This window comes from Zootoca vivipara, chromosome 2 (genome assembly GCF_963506605.1).
Source record: "Zootoca vivipara chromosome 2, rZooViv1.1, whole genome shotgun sequence".
NCBI classification, from domain to species: Eukaryota; Metazoa; Chordata; class Lepidosauria; order Squamata; family Lacertidae; genus Zootoca; species Zootoca vivipara.
The window spans coordinates 69,730,519-69,744,929 of record NC_083277.1 but is presented as its reverse complement, the minus strand read 5'-3'; the positions used below and the strand labels follow the sequence as shown (position 1 = coordinate 69,744,929).

General features: G+C 39.9%; 1 protein-coding gene across 6 annotated transcripts in view; it reads left to right on the top strand.

Moving 5' to 3' along the window:
* Positions 1-665: 665 nt before the first annotated feature.
* The window catches only part of RAPGEF6 (Rap guanine nucleotide exchange factor 6), a 144,721-nt gene continuing 130,975 nt past the window's right edge, over positions 666-14,411 (top strand). For 5 of the 6 annotated variants that reach the window (XM_060271679.1, XM_035105426.2, XM_035105427.2 and 2 more), the window contains exon 1: positions 666-2,284. In XM_060271679.1, coding sequence (XP_060127662.1) covers positions 2,216-2,284 — 69 coding nt within the window. In that variant the 5' untranslated portion in view covers positions 666-2,215. The remainder of the gene's footprint in view (positions 2,285-14,411) is intronic. The other variant, XM_035105428.2, reaches the window with a different exon arrangement.

Here is a 14,411-nt window from a genome sequence, read left to right as displayed (position 1 = left end):
CTTGGCCCGCCAGCTGTTTTGGGACTACAATTCCCATCATCCCTGACCACTGGTCCTGTTAGCTAGGGATGATGGGAGTTGAAGTCCCAAGTTGTAGTTGTAGGGCCAAGTTCCGCCATGCCTGCCTTAGGGGTATCTCCATATTGCACTTTGAGATAGGTGTATTGCATTATGACGATATGCATTTTTAATAAAAAAAATACAACAATAATAATGGTATTTCAAGTGCACTAAACTCAGCCAACGGTGTTGCTATGAATGAATTATCAACGCTCTGCAGCAACGCTCTGGTTAACTGTCACCACTACCGCACCCTCAGTCAAAAGCAGCGGTCAACCAAGTGCAGGCGCGGCTGTGCTCCGCTCGCTTCCACGCAGACACATTAAGCGGCTACCACATTCTAAATGGAACCGGAAGCCAGGGTGTGTGCGTGTAACGTCCCAACTCTATGGTGTTACTCTAGCCTTTCAGTTTCTATGATTCTTCATTCCACGAAGGAGCAATGGTTGTGGGCGGGGTCTAGATCATGTCCCGCCTTTCCCACCAGCCCATTCTGGAGTCGAAAGTCTTATACTCCTCCTCCCCCACCTCCTCCCTCCGCTAATTGATACTCCGTGTAAGGCGCCCGCCTTCGCGGCTTCTGAAAAACTCCCTGGATCGGGTGCATTTTTTGTGGCGAGTGTGAGAAGGGATGGCTTTATGCCCCATTTTTATTTCGGCGAATGGTGGTGGGTTATCTCTAATTTTGTTTCTCTAGAAGGAGAAGTAACGGAGGAAGTTTTGAGTCACTGGTTGAACTTGTGCGCCTCATACCCCGCCCGCGCAGGGGATGAGCAGTCTCTGAGAGGACGAGAACCGTGAAGTTAGCTGCGTCCCTGCGAGCGAACGAGTGAGCGAGAGGCAGCAGGCGGGCCGAAGAAAGTCCGGAGACTTTGGCCGGTAACTTCCAACCAAGCAAGTATCCCGCCCGCTCCCGAGCCGGAGGAGGAGGAGGGCGAAGAAAAGGACGAGCGGACTTCCTCCGCCTGTGGAGGATGAAGCAGCCTCCGCTGCCTGCGCTGCGCGCCCGTCGGGCAGCAGCGGGAGAAGCCTGGAGGAGCCCCGGGCGGGCACCGCGCCACTGAGGGGAGGAAGGGAGCGAACGGGGAACCAGCCCGGGACCCCCGGCCGGACGACGTGCCTGCGCGACCCACGGAGAGCGGTTTGTGTCGCTTCAACGCCCTCAACGGACACACTCTCTCCCCCCCTGGTTGTCCCGCTGACACGGGAGTTCCTTGCTCCGCGTGACAGAATCTCTCTCTCTCTCTCTCGTCAGCCAGCCAGCCAGCGTCTCTCCTCTCCGCCCCACATCTTTTCTCTCTCTTTCACCCCCCCCCCCATTTCACTCTCCGCCCCAAATTAGCAAGTCGCAGCGAAGCTTCCGTTTGTACGAGCGGAGTCCCAGCCACAACCCAATTTCCCCTCCTCCCATTCCTCCTCCTAAAATTTCGCCATCGGATTTAACACCCCCCTCATCCCCGCCCTCCATATTTCTGGAATCCGTTGGCTCGCCTTCCCCGCTCCGTCCCTCCCTCTTCCCCATGGCTGAGCCACCCCCTCCCCTCCCAACACCTGGATTCGGCCATGCCACCCCCCTCCTACCCCACTGACCCTCTCGCCAGGTTCCCCCGAGCCCTCCATGTGCTTAATCTGACCCTCTCCACCCCCCCCCCCGGCGGCTCTCCCTTGGCGCGGATTCTGGAGGAGAATTTGGCCACCCGACTTCCAAACATTTTTTCCTTCCAGAAACCACAAACACTCCCCTCTTTCTCTTTTCCAAAACATTTTCCTCCTTTGAACCTTGTGGAGTTATGAGGTCTTCTCTTGGATCCCGCTCCCAAGATCCTTGCTGGAAGAGAAGAAGCGGTGTGGCCACTGTTTTCATTCCTTGATCGTGCTGTAAAAAGTTTCTAAACCTTGGAAGGAGATGAAACTCTGGATGTTTTCTTCCCTGTTGGACCTCTCTGGAGATGCAGAATATGTATTGGAGGTGCTGAGGTCTTCGTGAAACCTTTTGGTTCCTCAGATTTGCCAGTTGTCTGGAATTACTTTTTAAAAAACACCACCACAACCTCTTCAGACCATTATATTGTTGTAACAAGGGGGTTTGGCAGGACTTGGAGGGAAAAAAACACCCTTTTGTGAACTAGTGCAACTGGATAACAAGAGTAATAGGATGACATCTCTTGTGGATCCCAGGATTAAACAAGCACTGCGGAAAAAGCCATCAGAAAGAACTCAAGAGGTATGTTAATCTGTAAAGGTTTCACTTGGTTTCTTTTCCCCTAAATGTTGGAGCTGCTTCACATAAGCACTCTAGGCTACTTTTGCTTCCATGTAGGACTGCTCACGGAATTTGGGATTTTATCATCACACGTGACAAAGCACACATGTTTGTTTTGCAGTGTGGGATACACTGGTAGAAATGCCTATTGGTTGTTCTTTCATGATTGTGACATGAGTATGGGTGAAATACATGTCTATTTGTACATTCCTAAGAAGTGACAAACAACATTTCTTCCAAGGGAATGCAATTTATGTATGAAATAGTTTTGTGTGAAATCATTCCTTATACATACAATTGCAGTGACACACTTTGGGTAATTTTGCAAGAGTTATAAAAAGGAGAGTTGAATACCCTCCTTTTCACTTTAAAGTCCTTCTGTAGCCTTTTGTGAACTTTAAAGAGCTACAGTGCTTAAGACCATAATTTCTTCGTCTCAGAAACACAGTAACTTAGGCTGCATGATGTTGATGTGTCTCAGTAAAAGTTGAATGATACCTATTTTTCAAACATAGTTCTTCAAGATTAAAATGGGTATCTAGACACCTAGTTTAAAATACTTTTTGTATCCCCATATAAATTTTTCACAAAGTACTGTATGTGTGTAGAAATACACAAATCTAATGTGTAGTTGTACACATGTCTGCTCAGAAGTGTCCCATTGAGTTTAATGAGACTTATTCCTAGGGACGCGGTGGCAACGGGTGGCGGGTGGTGCTGTGGGTTAAACCACAGAGCCTAGGGCTTGCCGATCAGAAGGTCAGCGGTTCGAATCTCCACGACGGGGTGAGCTCCCGTTGCTCAGTCCCAGCTCCTGCCAACCTAGCAGTTTGGAAGCATCTCAAAGTGCAAGTAGATAAATAGGTACTGCTCCGGCGGGAAGGTAAATGGTGTTTCTGTGTGCTGCTCTGGTTCGCCAGAAGCGGCTTTGTCATGCTGGCCACATGACCTGGAAGCTGTATGCCGGCTTCCTCGGCCAATAACGCGAGATGAGCGCCACAACCCCAAGAGTAGATCACGACTGCACCTAACGGTCAGGGGTCCCCTTTACCTTTACCTTTTATTCCTAGTGTAGTGGATACAGTATTGGGTTGCAGTGTAGTTATGCTTTAAGCACTGGTGTTAATTAAAACTCTTAACCTGTAACCCAGGGGTCAGCAAACTTTTTCAGCAGGGGGCCGGTCCACTGTCCCTCAGACCTTGTGGGGGCCAGACTATATTTTGAAAAAAAAAGAACAAATTCCTATACCCCACAAATAACCCAGAGATGCATTTTAAATAAAAGGACACATTCTACTCATGTAAAAACACCAGGCAGGGCCCACAAATAACCCAGAGATGCATTTTAAATAAAAGAACACATTCTACTCATTCAAAAACATGCTGAAGCCCGGACTATCCGCGGGCCGGATTTAGAAGGTGATTGGGCCGCATCCGACCCCCGGGCCTTAGTTTTGGGACCCCTGCTGTAACCAGTAATACTTGGGGTTTAATGTAAATTATGTAAGGCCATTGTTGTTAGGCTGTTGTATTTTATTCTCAGCCTGGGAATGTTCTTGTTAAAAGTTCTGAATGGAGTCTTTTGAATCATACTTGCTGTGATTATATGTGGTTGAGAAGGGGGGGGGGCACTATGGGAAGATAACCATGCTACAGTTGGCTCTTTTTTAGACAGGGAAGCATCTGTTCTCTGTTGCTACTTCGGTTAGCAAAGAATCCTGGAACAAGAGCCTTCTAGAAAATGTGTTGAAATAGGACATAGAAAATAGTCATTGCCAGTAATCTCAATCGATCTCAAGCGCATTTCTCACTATTTTGTCTTTCTATAATACTTTGACATTCAGATCTAAGAAACTAGGCTTCACTTTACTTCATTTTGTTTCCTGAACTGGCTTTTTTGGAGACCATACAGGTAGACTTGGTTTGTTGTTTTTTAAATTGTTCTGGTTTTTCATTTTGTCCTTATCCCTGGCTTGCCATCCTACAATTGTATCCAGTTCCTGATAAATGCAATTGATAGGAATTGCTTCTTTTCCAATTCGGTTGAAGGATAGTCAGGATTAAGAAGAATAATCTTTAATTTCTATCCAGTATGTGTATATGAGGTTCTGAGCATGTTTCTTTACCTGTTTCTTGTTACCTTTTTAAAGGGATGAGATGGAAATTGAGCTAACCATACATTTGGATAGTAGCAACAGATGCAGCTGGATTCATATTAATCCAGTACTTCTCATGCTATTGCTGTTTAGTTTCTTGCTGAATATTTGAGCATTCAGCAGTCACGTTACAGAGAGTGCCATTCAATTCACCCCTCCTTTTTTTTTTTAAAAAAAAAGAAAGTTAATAACCAAAACAGAAAACCCAAAGGCTATATCTGTCTAAAATAGTGTTGACTAACTGAGGAGACCTGCTAGAAATAAAAAAGCTTGCACTGTTCCATAAAAGATAAGCTAAAGATGTTTGCAAATATTTGGAGGGTGGATATGAACCTTGGGGGTCACTAACTACTTTTGGGTAGTTTGTGGAACAAATGCATTGTTAAATCAAAACTTAGATCACAAAACTCTGTATTTAGGTAAGCTAGAAACAGTTCAGGTACTTAAGTGCTGAAATGTAGGTGCTGGTATAAAATGATAAATTATATATTCTTATGTTCACGTCTGTGTTGGAATAATTAAAATAATTCCAATGCAAAGTGATAACTTCACATATGTAAACTTGTTGGTGATAATCAAAATTCAGGCTTGACCATTTTTCAGTCATTTCTTCCTCAGTGTTGATTGACCTGAAAGGAATTTCAGGCTTGGTTTTATGTAGGTTGGTAACAAGAACTGTTGTATTTGCTGCTTTTAGACAAATAAAACCAAATGCCAAATGTGTACTGCCAAATGTAGTCAAAATATTTAATAAATAAATAAAAGTTCCTTCAGCATCTCCTGTTCAAGTTTCCTTACATCTGACAGAGAGAAATACTTGGTCTCTTATCTCTTCCAAAATGGTGCCATCCAGATGTTGTGGACTACAATTTGGCCCCAGCCAGTAGACAGAGATGATGGGATTGTAGTTGAACAATATCTGGAGGACACATATTGACTCATCCTGGTTTAGGGGAACAAGCCAGGATTGTAAACCATGACTTGAAGTTTGCTTGCTCTATTATTGTGTTACACACATACACACAGCATGGTTTAGGTCAGGCACCCCCAAACTTGGCCCTCCAGCTGTTTTGGGACTACAGTTCCCATCATTCCTGACCACTGATTCTGTTAGCTAGGGATGATGGGCGTTGTAGTCCCAAAACAGCTGGAGGGCCGAGTTTGGGGATGCCTGATTTAGGTTGATTATAGTTTCTTCAGGTTCAGTCATAATAATTAACTTTCGTTGGTTTAAAATAGAAGCAAAAGTATTCTATCTCATATTACAGCAGCAATTAAACAAGCTACTTTTAAAAGAAAGTGTAAGCAAAATCTTCTGAACTCCTAGTTGAGTGGGAAGGGTCCAGGGAATGTGTGAGCCCAAAGCTCACTGCAACTCCTTAATGATTTAGTGTTGAATTTAGTGGATGAATGAGCCTCTGGCTCATGGATTACTTCCATTCTCTTCTCTGTTATGACTGCAATGATGCAATGGGCAGCTTTTACCGGTACTTCCATTTTAAACTTCTTGCAGTTACTTGTTACTACATCTAAACCCCAACAAGCCATAGTTGGTCTTAACCATGGCTTATTCAGACAAGCCAACTTTAAACTGTGTTCTATGATTCTGGCTTGTTTCTGTAAACCATAGTTAAATATTAGCCACAGATACAGCAGGGCCATTCCGTGAAAAATGAGCCTGATAAGAAAAAAATTATTTTTAAAATATACTTATTTTACTTATAGTTTCATTAACTAAACATATTAAAGTTCAATATTCCAAAGGAAAAAAGAATTTGAAATTATTTTTTTCATGAGAAATTTGAGCTTGAAGTTTCAGTATCACTTTTCTGATTGTGTAGCTTAATTTTGTTCATTTAGGTTGGCATTATTTTTTAAAGATAAACAAAAATTGTGGTTGTCATTGTTGGTATATTATTAAAGTGAATAACTTTGTCTACACATTGGACTTGAAAATTTTTAAATAGGTAAGTTATTTCTATTTTATTTTTATTATTGAATGGGATGCTGTTTCAGTGTCCCACCCGTGACAGCAAAAGGTACAAAAGTTTATTTTGTGATAAAACTAATTTATAGGTTATGTTTGTTTTATTGTGGGAGTATGTATTAGAGTATAACACACCTATCAATAATAAAAATGCAGTTAATTAATGTAAACACCATGAAATTTTAATAATTTTTTTCTGTCCCACCCGTGACAGTTTTCAGCTTGTTTTATTAGGTTGCTAACTGTTGTAGCTTGAGTTAGTGATTTCAGCAAGTGATTTCAGCTCTCTGCAGACAGGAGACAGATTCCTCATGTAATAATTCTTTATTCTGGCAAACAAGACTGAGGGGACTGAGGAGAGGAGAACTAGCTAGAAAGAGATACATTTTGGAGGGAACAATCTCAAGCAATCACAAAGCTGCCTTTTGGTGGAAACCAATAAGACTAAGGAGCCAAATGCAGCTGCTTGAATGAACCAATAGTAGCTGTTCCTTCTGGAACAAAGGCAGTTACCGTTACTTTACCCTAATGCGAATACATACAGTAATACAGATAATATAACCTTTGAATCAATACACAAAATGGGAAAGACTACATCTGCAGAACGTATGAGAAAGCTGCGTGAAAAACTAAAACAAGATAAAAACAAATGTGAAAGCTTCAAAGAAAAGGAGAGGGTCAGAGATAAGAAGAGGCGAGAAAAGATGAAGTTGGTAAAGAATTTGTCTGCAAAATCACTTATGGAATACAGACGGAAAGAAACTGAGCGCAAAAGAAAGTACAGACAAAAGATAAAAGAAAAAGAATCTAGGCCAATTGGCGACACTACTATTCCAGAGATTGGGTCATTTAAATGCCCACAATCTCTTGGAAAGGCTGTTACCAAAGTTAAAAGAGTGTTGCCATTAAGTCCACGGAAAAGAATAGCCGTGTTACGAAAGCTTGTGTATGAGAGTTCACCTCAAGCGTCAAAAACACTATTTGATAAAAGCCCTAAACAGAACACCAAAAGTTCTATTATTTCACAAGATAATATCGCAAAGGTCCATGAGTTTTATAATTCAGATGATATTAGCAGGCAGGCACCAGGAATTAAGGATGTCAAATCTATTAAAGATCCAACAAGTGGAAAAAGAATCAAAATCCAAAAGCGGCATATGAATATGACAGTCCAAGAGGCCTATGCCTTATTTAAGATTGATAACCCAACAGTTGAAATCAGCAAATCAAAATTTTATGAACTGAGGCCTAAAAATATTGACTTAGCTTCTCAAATGCCACACAATGTTTGCGTTTGCAAATACCACGCTAATTTCAATTTCCTAATTGAAGCCATAAGTAGGAAAGACATTTTTTTTCCTTCCACACATTCTGATCTTTTGAGCCTTACTTGTTGTGATTTGGAAAATGAAAAGTGCATGAATGGTGAATGCAAAAAGTGTGTACTTAATTTGCACACCCTAATTGATGAAGACTTAAACATGTCGTCTGAGATTTTCTGGAAGCAATGGAAAGATGACTGTTCTAGCCGGCCTAAGGTTTTTGAAGCAAAAGGAACCATAGAAGAAGCTGTCAATGAGCTACAAAATCAATTTAGTAAATTTAAGAAGCACTTCTTTGTAAAGCGATTACAAGCTAAAGCTTTCAAAAATATGAAGGACACAGTAGCTGATGATGAGGTGATTCTTCAAGTGGATTTTGCTGAAAACTATTTGGCAACATCGCAAGATGAAATCCAAAGTGCACACTGGACCCACAACCAAATCACAGTATTTACTGGTTGCGCTTGGACTCAAGGCAAAGTACGTTCTTTTGCCGTGGTTTCGGATCACTTAACCCACGACAAATACTCAGTATATGCATGCCTAAAAGCCATAATTGAAGAACTTAAGAAAGAATTTAACAGACTGACAAAGGTCAAAATCTTTTCTGATGGGTGTGCTGGTCAGTTCAAAAATAAGTACACACTGTCCAATCTGTGTTTTATGCCTGAAGACTTTGGTGTTGATGGGGAATGGTTTTTTTTTGCTACATCCCACGGCAAGGGTGCCGTGGATGGGATTGGTGGATTAACTAAGCAAGCAGTTTGGAATGCAGTGAAACAAAGGAGAGTAGTAATCAATTCAGCATCAGATTTTGTTAAATGTGCTGAAAAAGCAGTACCGAGAGTGAAGTTTGTCCTTTTAACACCTACTGATATCAGTGCAAATATGGCGATGCTAGATGAGCGCTGGACTTTGGTGAGGAAGATTCCAAACGTGCAGTCCAACCATTTTTTTAAAGCTAAAGACAAAAGAAGTTTAGTTTATGGACCTTCTTTTCAAAAGTCCACCCACGTAGTCTTCACAGAACTGTTCAAGTTAAAAGTTTCTGATGTTTACAGAGATTCTGATAGTGACACAGAAAAACAAGATGGTGTAGCAAGTTGTACAAATGAAACAGATGTGCCGGTGGTTGGAGTGAAGCCGTTTGTTGATGGAGTGACTATTGGGACATATGTTTTAGTTGAATTTGAAACAACTACAAAAAGACAAAGAACCAGGCCTACTAAATATAGATATGCTGCAATATGCCAAAGTAATGTTGAAGATGATGGAGAAGTCAAGGTGATGTGTATGCGAGCAGTTAACAATTCTGGAAAGCTGTTTCAAGTTGATGAAAAAGACATATCATATGTGCAGTTTGAACATATTCTTAGTATCTTACCCCAACCTAATGTTAAACGAGTCAGAAGGAACATTTTTTATGAATTTACTGAAAATGTAGATGTGTTTGAAAGTGGTTAATTGGCCCAGAGATGGACTAGAAGAAAATATTTTTAAAATAGATTTTAATTTTAGTAAATACAACATTATACTTTGTAGGCTATAGTAGATAGTAAGTATAGTAATAGCAAAAGGTTTTTTTGTAATTATTCCATTTTTAACAACCTTAATTGTATGTTAAATCAAGTGTATGCCAGACGCGTCCCACCCGTGACATTTCATTGTCCCACCCGTGACAGCATTTTTTCCTTAATTTTGTATCATTAAATTTCTTAACCTAAATTTCTGATTGCATAGTTGTAACCAATAAACATTGATTTAAACAGATATGCTGAGTTTATAATTGATTCACCTCCCAACTCACAGAGTTTTTCCATAAATCAAACTTATCTCAAGCTCCGTGTCCTTTTTTTGTCCCACCCGTGACAATACTTTAACATTTAATAAAATTGTCAAAAATATCCATAAAAATAATAAAAAATTAGTAAAATGTTCAGTATCTTATTAAGAACATAGTTCAAATTTTGGTTGTTAATTTTTATGTATATTTACATTCTTACACATGTGTGAATACCAAAAAACATGGTCCAAGTGTCCCACCCGTGACAATGGAATGGCCCAGCAATTGTTGTTGTTTAGTCGTTTAGTCGTGTCCGACTCTTCGTGACCCCATGGACCATAGCACGCCAGGCACTCCTGTCTTGCACTGCCTCCCATAGTTTGGTCAAACTCATGTTCGTAGCTTCGAGAACACTGTCCAACCATCTCGTCCTCTGCCGTCCCCTTCTCCTAGTGCCCTCAATCTTTCCCAACATCAGAGTCTTTTCCAAGGATTCTTCTCTTCTCATGAGGTGGCCAAAGTATTGGAGCCTCAGCTTCACGATCTGTCCTTCCAGGGAGCACTCAGGGCTGATTTCCTTAAGAATGGATAGGTTTGATCTTCTAGCAGTCCATGGGACTCTCAAGAGTCTCCTCCAGCACCATAATTCAAAAGCATCAATTCTTCGGCGATCAGCCTTCTTTATGGTCCAGCTCTCACTTCCATACATCACTACTGGGAAAACCATAGCTTTAACTATACGGACCTTTGTCGGCAAGGTGATGTCTCTGCTTTTTAAGATGCTGTCTAGGTTTGTCATTGCTTTTCTCCCAAGATACAGCAATAAACCACAGTTAATTGAAGACTGCAGCTGCACTGAGGGAAGAGAAGGAAGACATAGTATTCAATGTTATACAAAGCAAATCAGGCCTATAGGCTTTTATTATATGGGCTACATAGGAGTGGCTTAGATCCAAATAAACACATAGGAAGTTTTCTACTCCTAAGAAGGTTTGGGCTTGTGTTTCTCAAATAGAAGTCCTCATGGAAAACCTCTTTTGAAACTGATGAAAAAAGGAAATGGGAGTCTGCCATTTAAATAAAAAAGGAAGATTCCTTGGGGTGTGCTCAATTCCTTACGGTAGTATAGTACACTTGAAGTTAGGTCTTTGAATCTTGGCCAGTACACAGACCTTAGTGTTATCATGCAAAATGGAAGCAAATCATTTCTTTAAAAAGAAAATGCTTAGAAAATAAGCATTCGTACAGTAAGCATTCATAGCAATAAAATTGTATATTTAGTTAAAAATGTGACCTCTTTGATGGTATATTGTAATTCTGTGTATACTTTGCCTGGAGCAAGAGAACTGAATTGGTAGTGCATGCTTCTGAGGTCAAACTAACATTAATATTTGAAAGATGGTTTAACTGGCCTTCAACAGTTACATTTAACAAGATGGGCATGGCACTGCACTTTGACACATAACAAGCCTTTCTCCCAACTTTGAAGCTGTAAAGGTGGGTAAGGATAGTCTTGACAGCTTTGTTGTGATCTGTGTCCCTTCACCAGCTCTGAGGTTGGGTGAAAGAGTGTGTTGATTTGGCAGCTATTTGGTCACTGGCCTGGTCCAGCAGGGCTCTTCTCATGTTGCTCTTATGGTGGGTGTTATAGTCCAGCAACTTGGGTAGGACAGTATGTGAGCCACCCCTGCCTTTCAGCATTATGTGGTTGATAGGTGGTAGATACCTTGGCAAGTTTTACCACTGCTTTAACTTCAAATAATAACAGATTGTGTAATAATAGGAATAATATCTGTGATATTTCAGTTATCCCTTTTGTAATTATGTTGTTAGTAATTTTATTTGTAATAACTGTCATAAAATCTATTAGGTAAATTAAACACATTCATGCATAGGTCTCTACCCAAATTAAGGTGATAATTCTCACTGATAGGTGCATTACTATTAGAAGCACTGCTGTTGGTATAAGTTAACCTTGCCTTAACCTATTAAAATAGAAACTATTATGATTGTTTAGTCTACTTTAGAGTTTAATGTGTGATACTAAAATTCATCTAGGTGTTACATATTATTATTTTTTCAGGACTAAGTTCTTGTTTTTCTGGTAGAGTTCCAATTCTTAACTGTGCAGTATGCAAAACATATATGCTAACGTGTCGGCTCATGTTTAAAGAGATGGAAGACTTCATGAATGTGTGTGAAATTACCGCGAATGTGATATTTATCTTTAAAATATCATTGGAACATTTTTTAGGGGGTGGGGGTAATAGTAGATAAGTTCTTAAACTAATGAAGTCCTATATGTCCCTATATTGAAGTGCTTTGAAGTGCCTGCCTTGTAATCTTGGCAAATTTTGGGGATACTTAAGACATTGTTTTATTGCTTGAGGCCAATTTTGTAGGAAATCTTTTGAAATATTTTTATTCATAAAGTACACTGGCAGCATGGAAAGCAGGGCCTGAAATTACCTGCAACTTCACTGTATTTCAGTAAAATATGAAAATGGTTCTAATGGCAGGTAACAATGGGGTTATTTTTTGCTCAGTTTTATTCAAATAGTACACAGTTTAATGTAATGATTGATAATATATTTGTATTGTAAAAATGTGTTAACAATATTCAAAATGGTGTAGGAAGATTTATTTATTCTATGAGGGCAGAGGATCAGATTGTGATCCTCTACACAGTTACCGTGGATTAAGACCTATTAAACTTAATATGGCATATATCTGTGGATGTATAGACTTGTGCTGTAAGAGACATGGTCAGCAATCTTAACTATGCTTAGTAGGGAGAGAGTTCTGTATACCTCTGAGTAAATACGGCTAGTATTGCTATATTAGATTCCTCTGTCTTCAGTGTACACCAAATGTAGATGTAGAGGAGAGGCTCTTTCATCACTGCTGGCATTGATAATGCTGATCATATAATACTAACTGTGAGGAAGAACCAGAATCTAGACCCCCTCCATACACACAATCTGCATTTTACACTTTTTCATTAATTTGTATTACAATAGAGTCCTTTCTACCCTTGTTGACAAGATGTGTGCTACTACTTGAGCATGGTGAAGTTGTAAAAGTAGTATGTAATTTCACACTGGGACTGATTGAATGAAAATTAACAAAAAATGCATGCAGATTTACAATTAACTTTGGTGTATTATGACTAATCTTTATTAAGAAGGTGTCCAGGAAAAAAATAGAATGTTAAGAAGTATTTGATCATCCTTATTTTCCTTCGCAACAGAAAAACATCAGTGGGTACTCGCTTCTTCAATTTTGTAGTGATGAGTTTGAGGTTTGGATTTTCTGATACAGAACTCTGGAAAAGTAATGGGATGCATTTCTCTTTATTTACAGCAAACCAAATTGAAAACAAACACGGGGCTGTATTCAGCTAAACAGTTGTGCCAGCAGGAGCCAGTGCAACAAATCCTGCTAGTGGAATGAGGCTTCCTCCTGTGTGTTCCCCACACTTCCCAATTAAGATCTGAGTGGTCGGGAGAGCCCCCCCCCCCCCAAATAACACACAGCGGGAGGAGAGGGGAGATGGAGAGAACTATCATAATAGTGCAACACTGAATTTTTCCCACTGTTTGCTACTTTCTTCTAAAAATATGTAATTTTATTTTACTATTTCAAATAATAACATAAATACATGTCAGCTAGGCTTTCTCTTTTAGAGCACACTGCGTTTGAAATTACTTTTCTGTTGCAAAAAAGCAGTGTTACAGCTTTTCTGATTTTTGGGAATTATTTTGTCACATCCTGTTAAAATGCCTTTTTGGTGGATTATTGCATGGTTCTTTCTTTTGAAGGACTAATCCCTCTTTCTCCCATTATTTAAAATCATGGAAGACTACGAACAAAGTTGCTCTGGTTGCAACTGTTGTTTTCTGTTTATGCCATTATTATGAATTCTCCTTTAATATACAAAGTGTACCACGCACCCAGATTCCCTAGTGATGAACACTGTAAAAAAGGCTGTAATAAAATTCTTGCTGACAGCAAAACAAAAGGCCTGTTGTGCTGTTGCACAGCTGAGCCAAACAGAGGAAAACATCTGCTTCTTGTTTCCAGAAATAACTGGTATTTTGAAGTACTGTAGAGGTTTTTTTTTTCATGGGTCCAGTAACTTACGGTAAATCTTTTAGGTGCACTAAGGAGTTAGTCTTAACTAATTGTTTCCCTCCATGACATATATTAATTAAGCAACTTTTTATAATTCACATTTAAAATAAATCATCTGTTGTTGTTTTTTAAAAAAACCTATCTCCCCAAATAGTTTTGAGCGTTTACAAATGTGTGGTTAAAAATCAACATGAAAATGTGTTCAGTTGAATTTTGGCTTGCCTTAATAGAAAAGTTTTTTATTCTCAATGGTGAGGTAGGGATAATGGTGTATTTTATCACTTGTATCCTGTTTTGTTTGTGACAAATCCTGTGTTAGGGCTTCCCGTTGTAGAGGTCATAAAAGTCAGCTGGCAAATTTGAGCCAGTGAGTCAGGATGTCCTTAATTATAGGGCACATCCCTTGGAAGACTTTTCTTTGCATAACTACATGAGGGATGTTTTGGGTTCTATATGAATTTGTACATTTCAGTAGCTATCATGAACCTATTTTCTATATGGAATATGTGCTTATAATGTAGCGTTGGTATCCTTCATCCCATATGTCATGAAAAAGAAAGCTTTAAAATTAAAGATGCTTTAATGATTACACTTCCCTGTGTTATGAAGGCAATAGTCTTGATGGAGCTATTTGACACCTGTCTACATATGGTAGTTAAAGCAATATTTAGGATGCATCGTTGCTCAGTAGGTCAGCCAATGACTA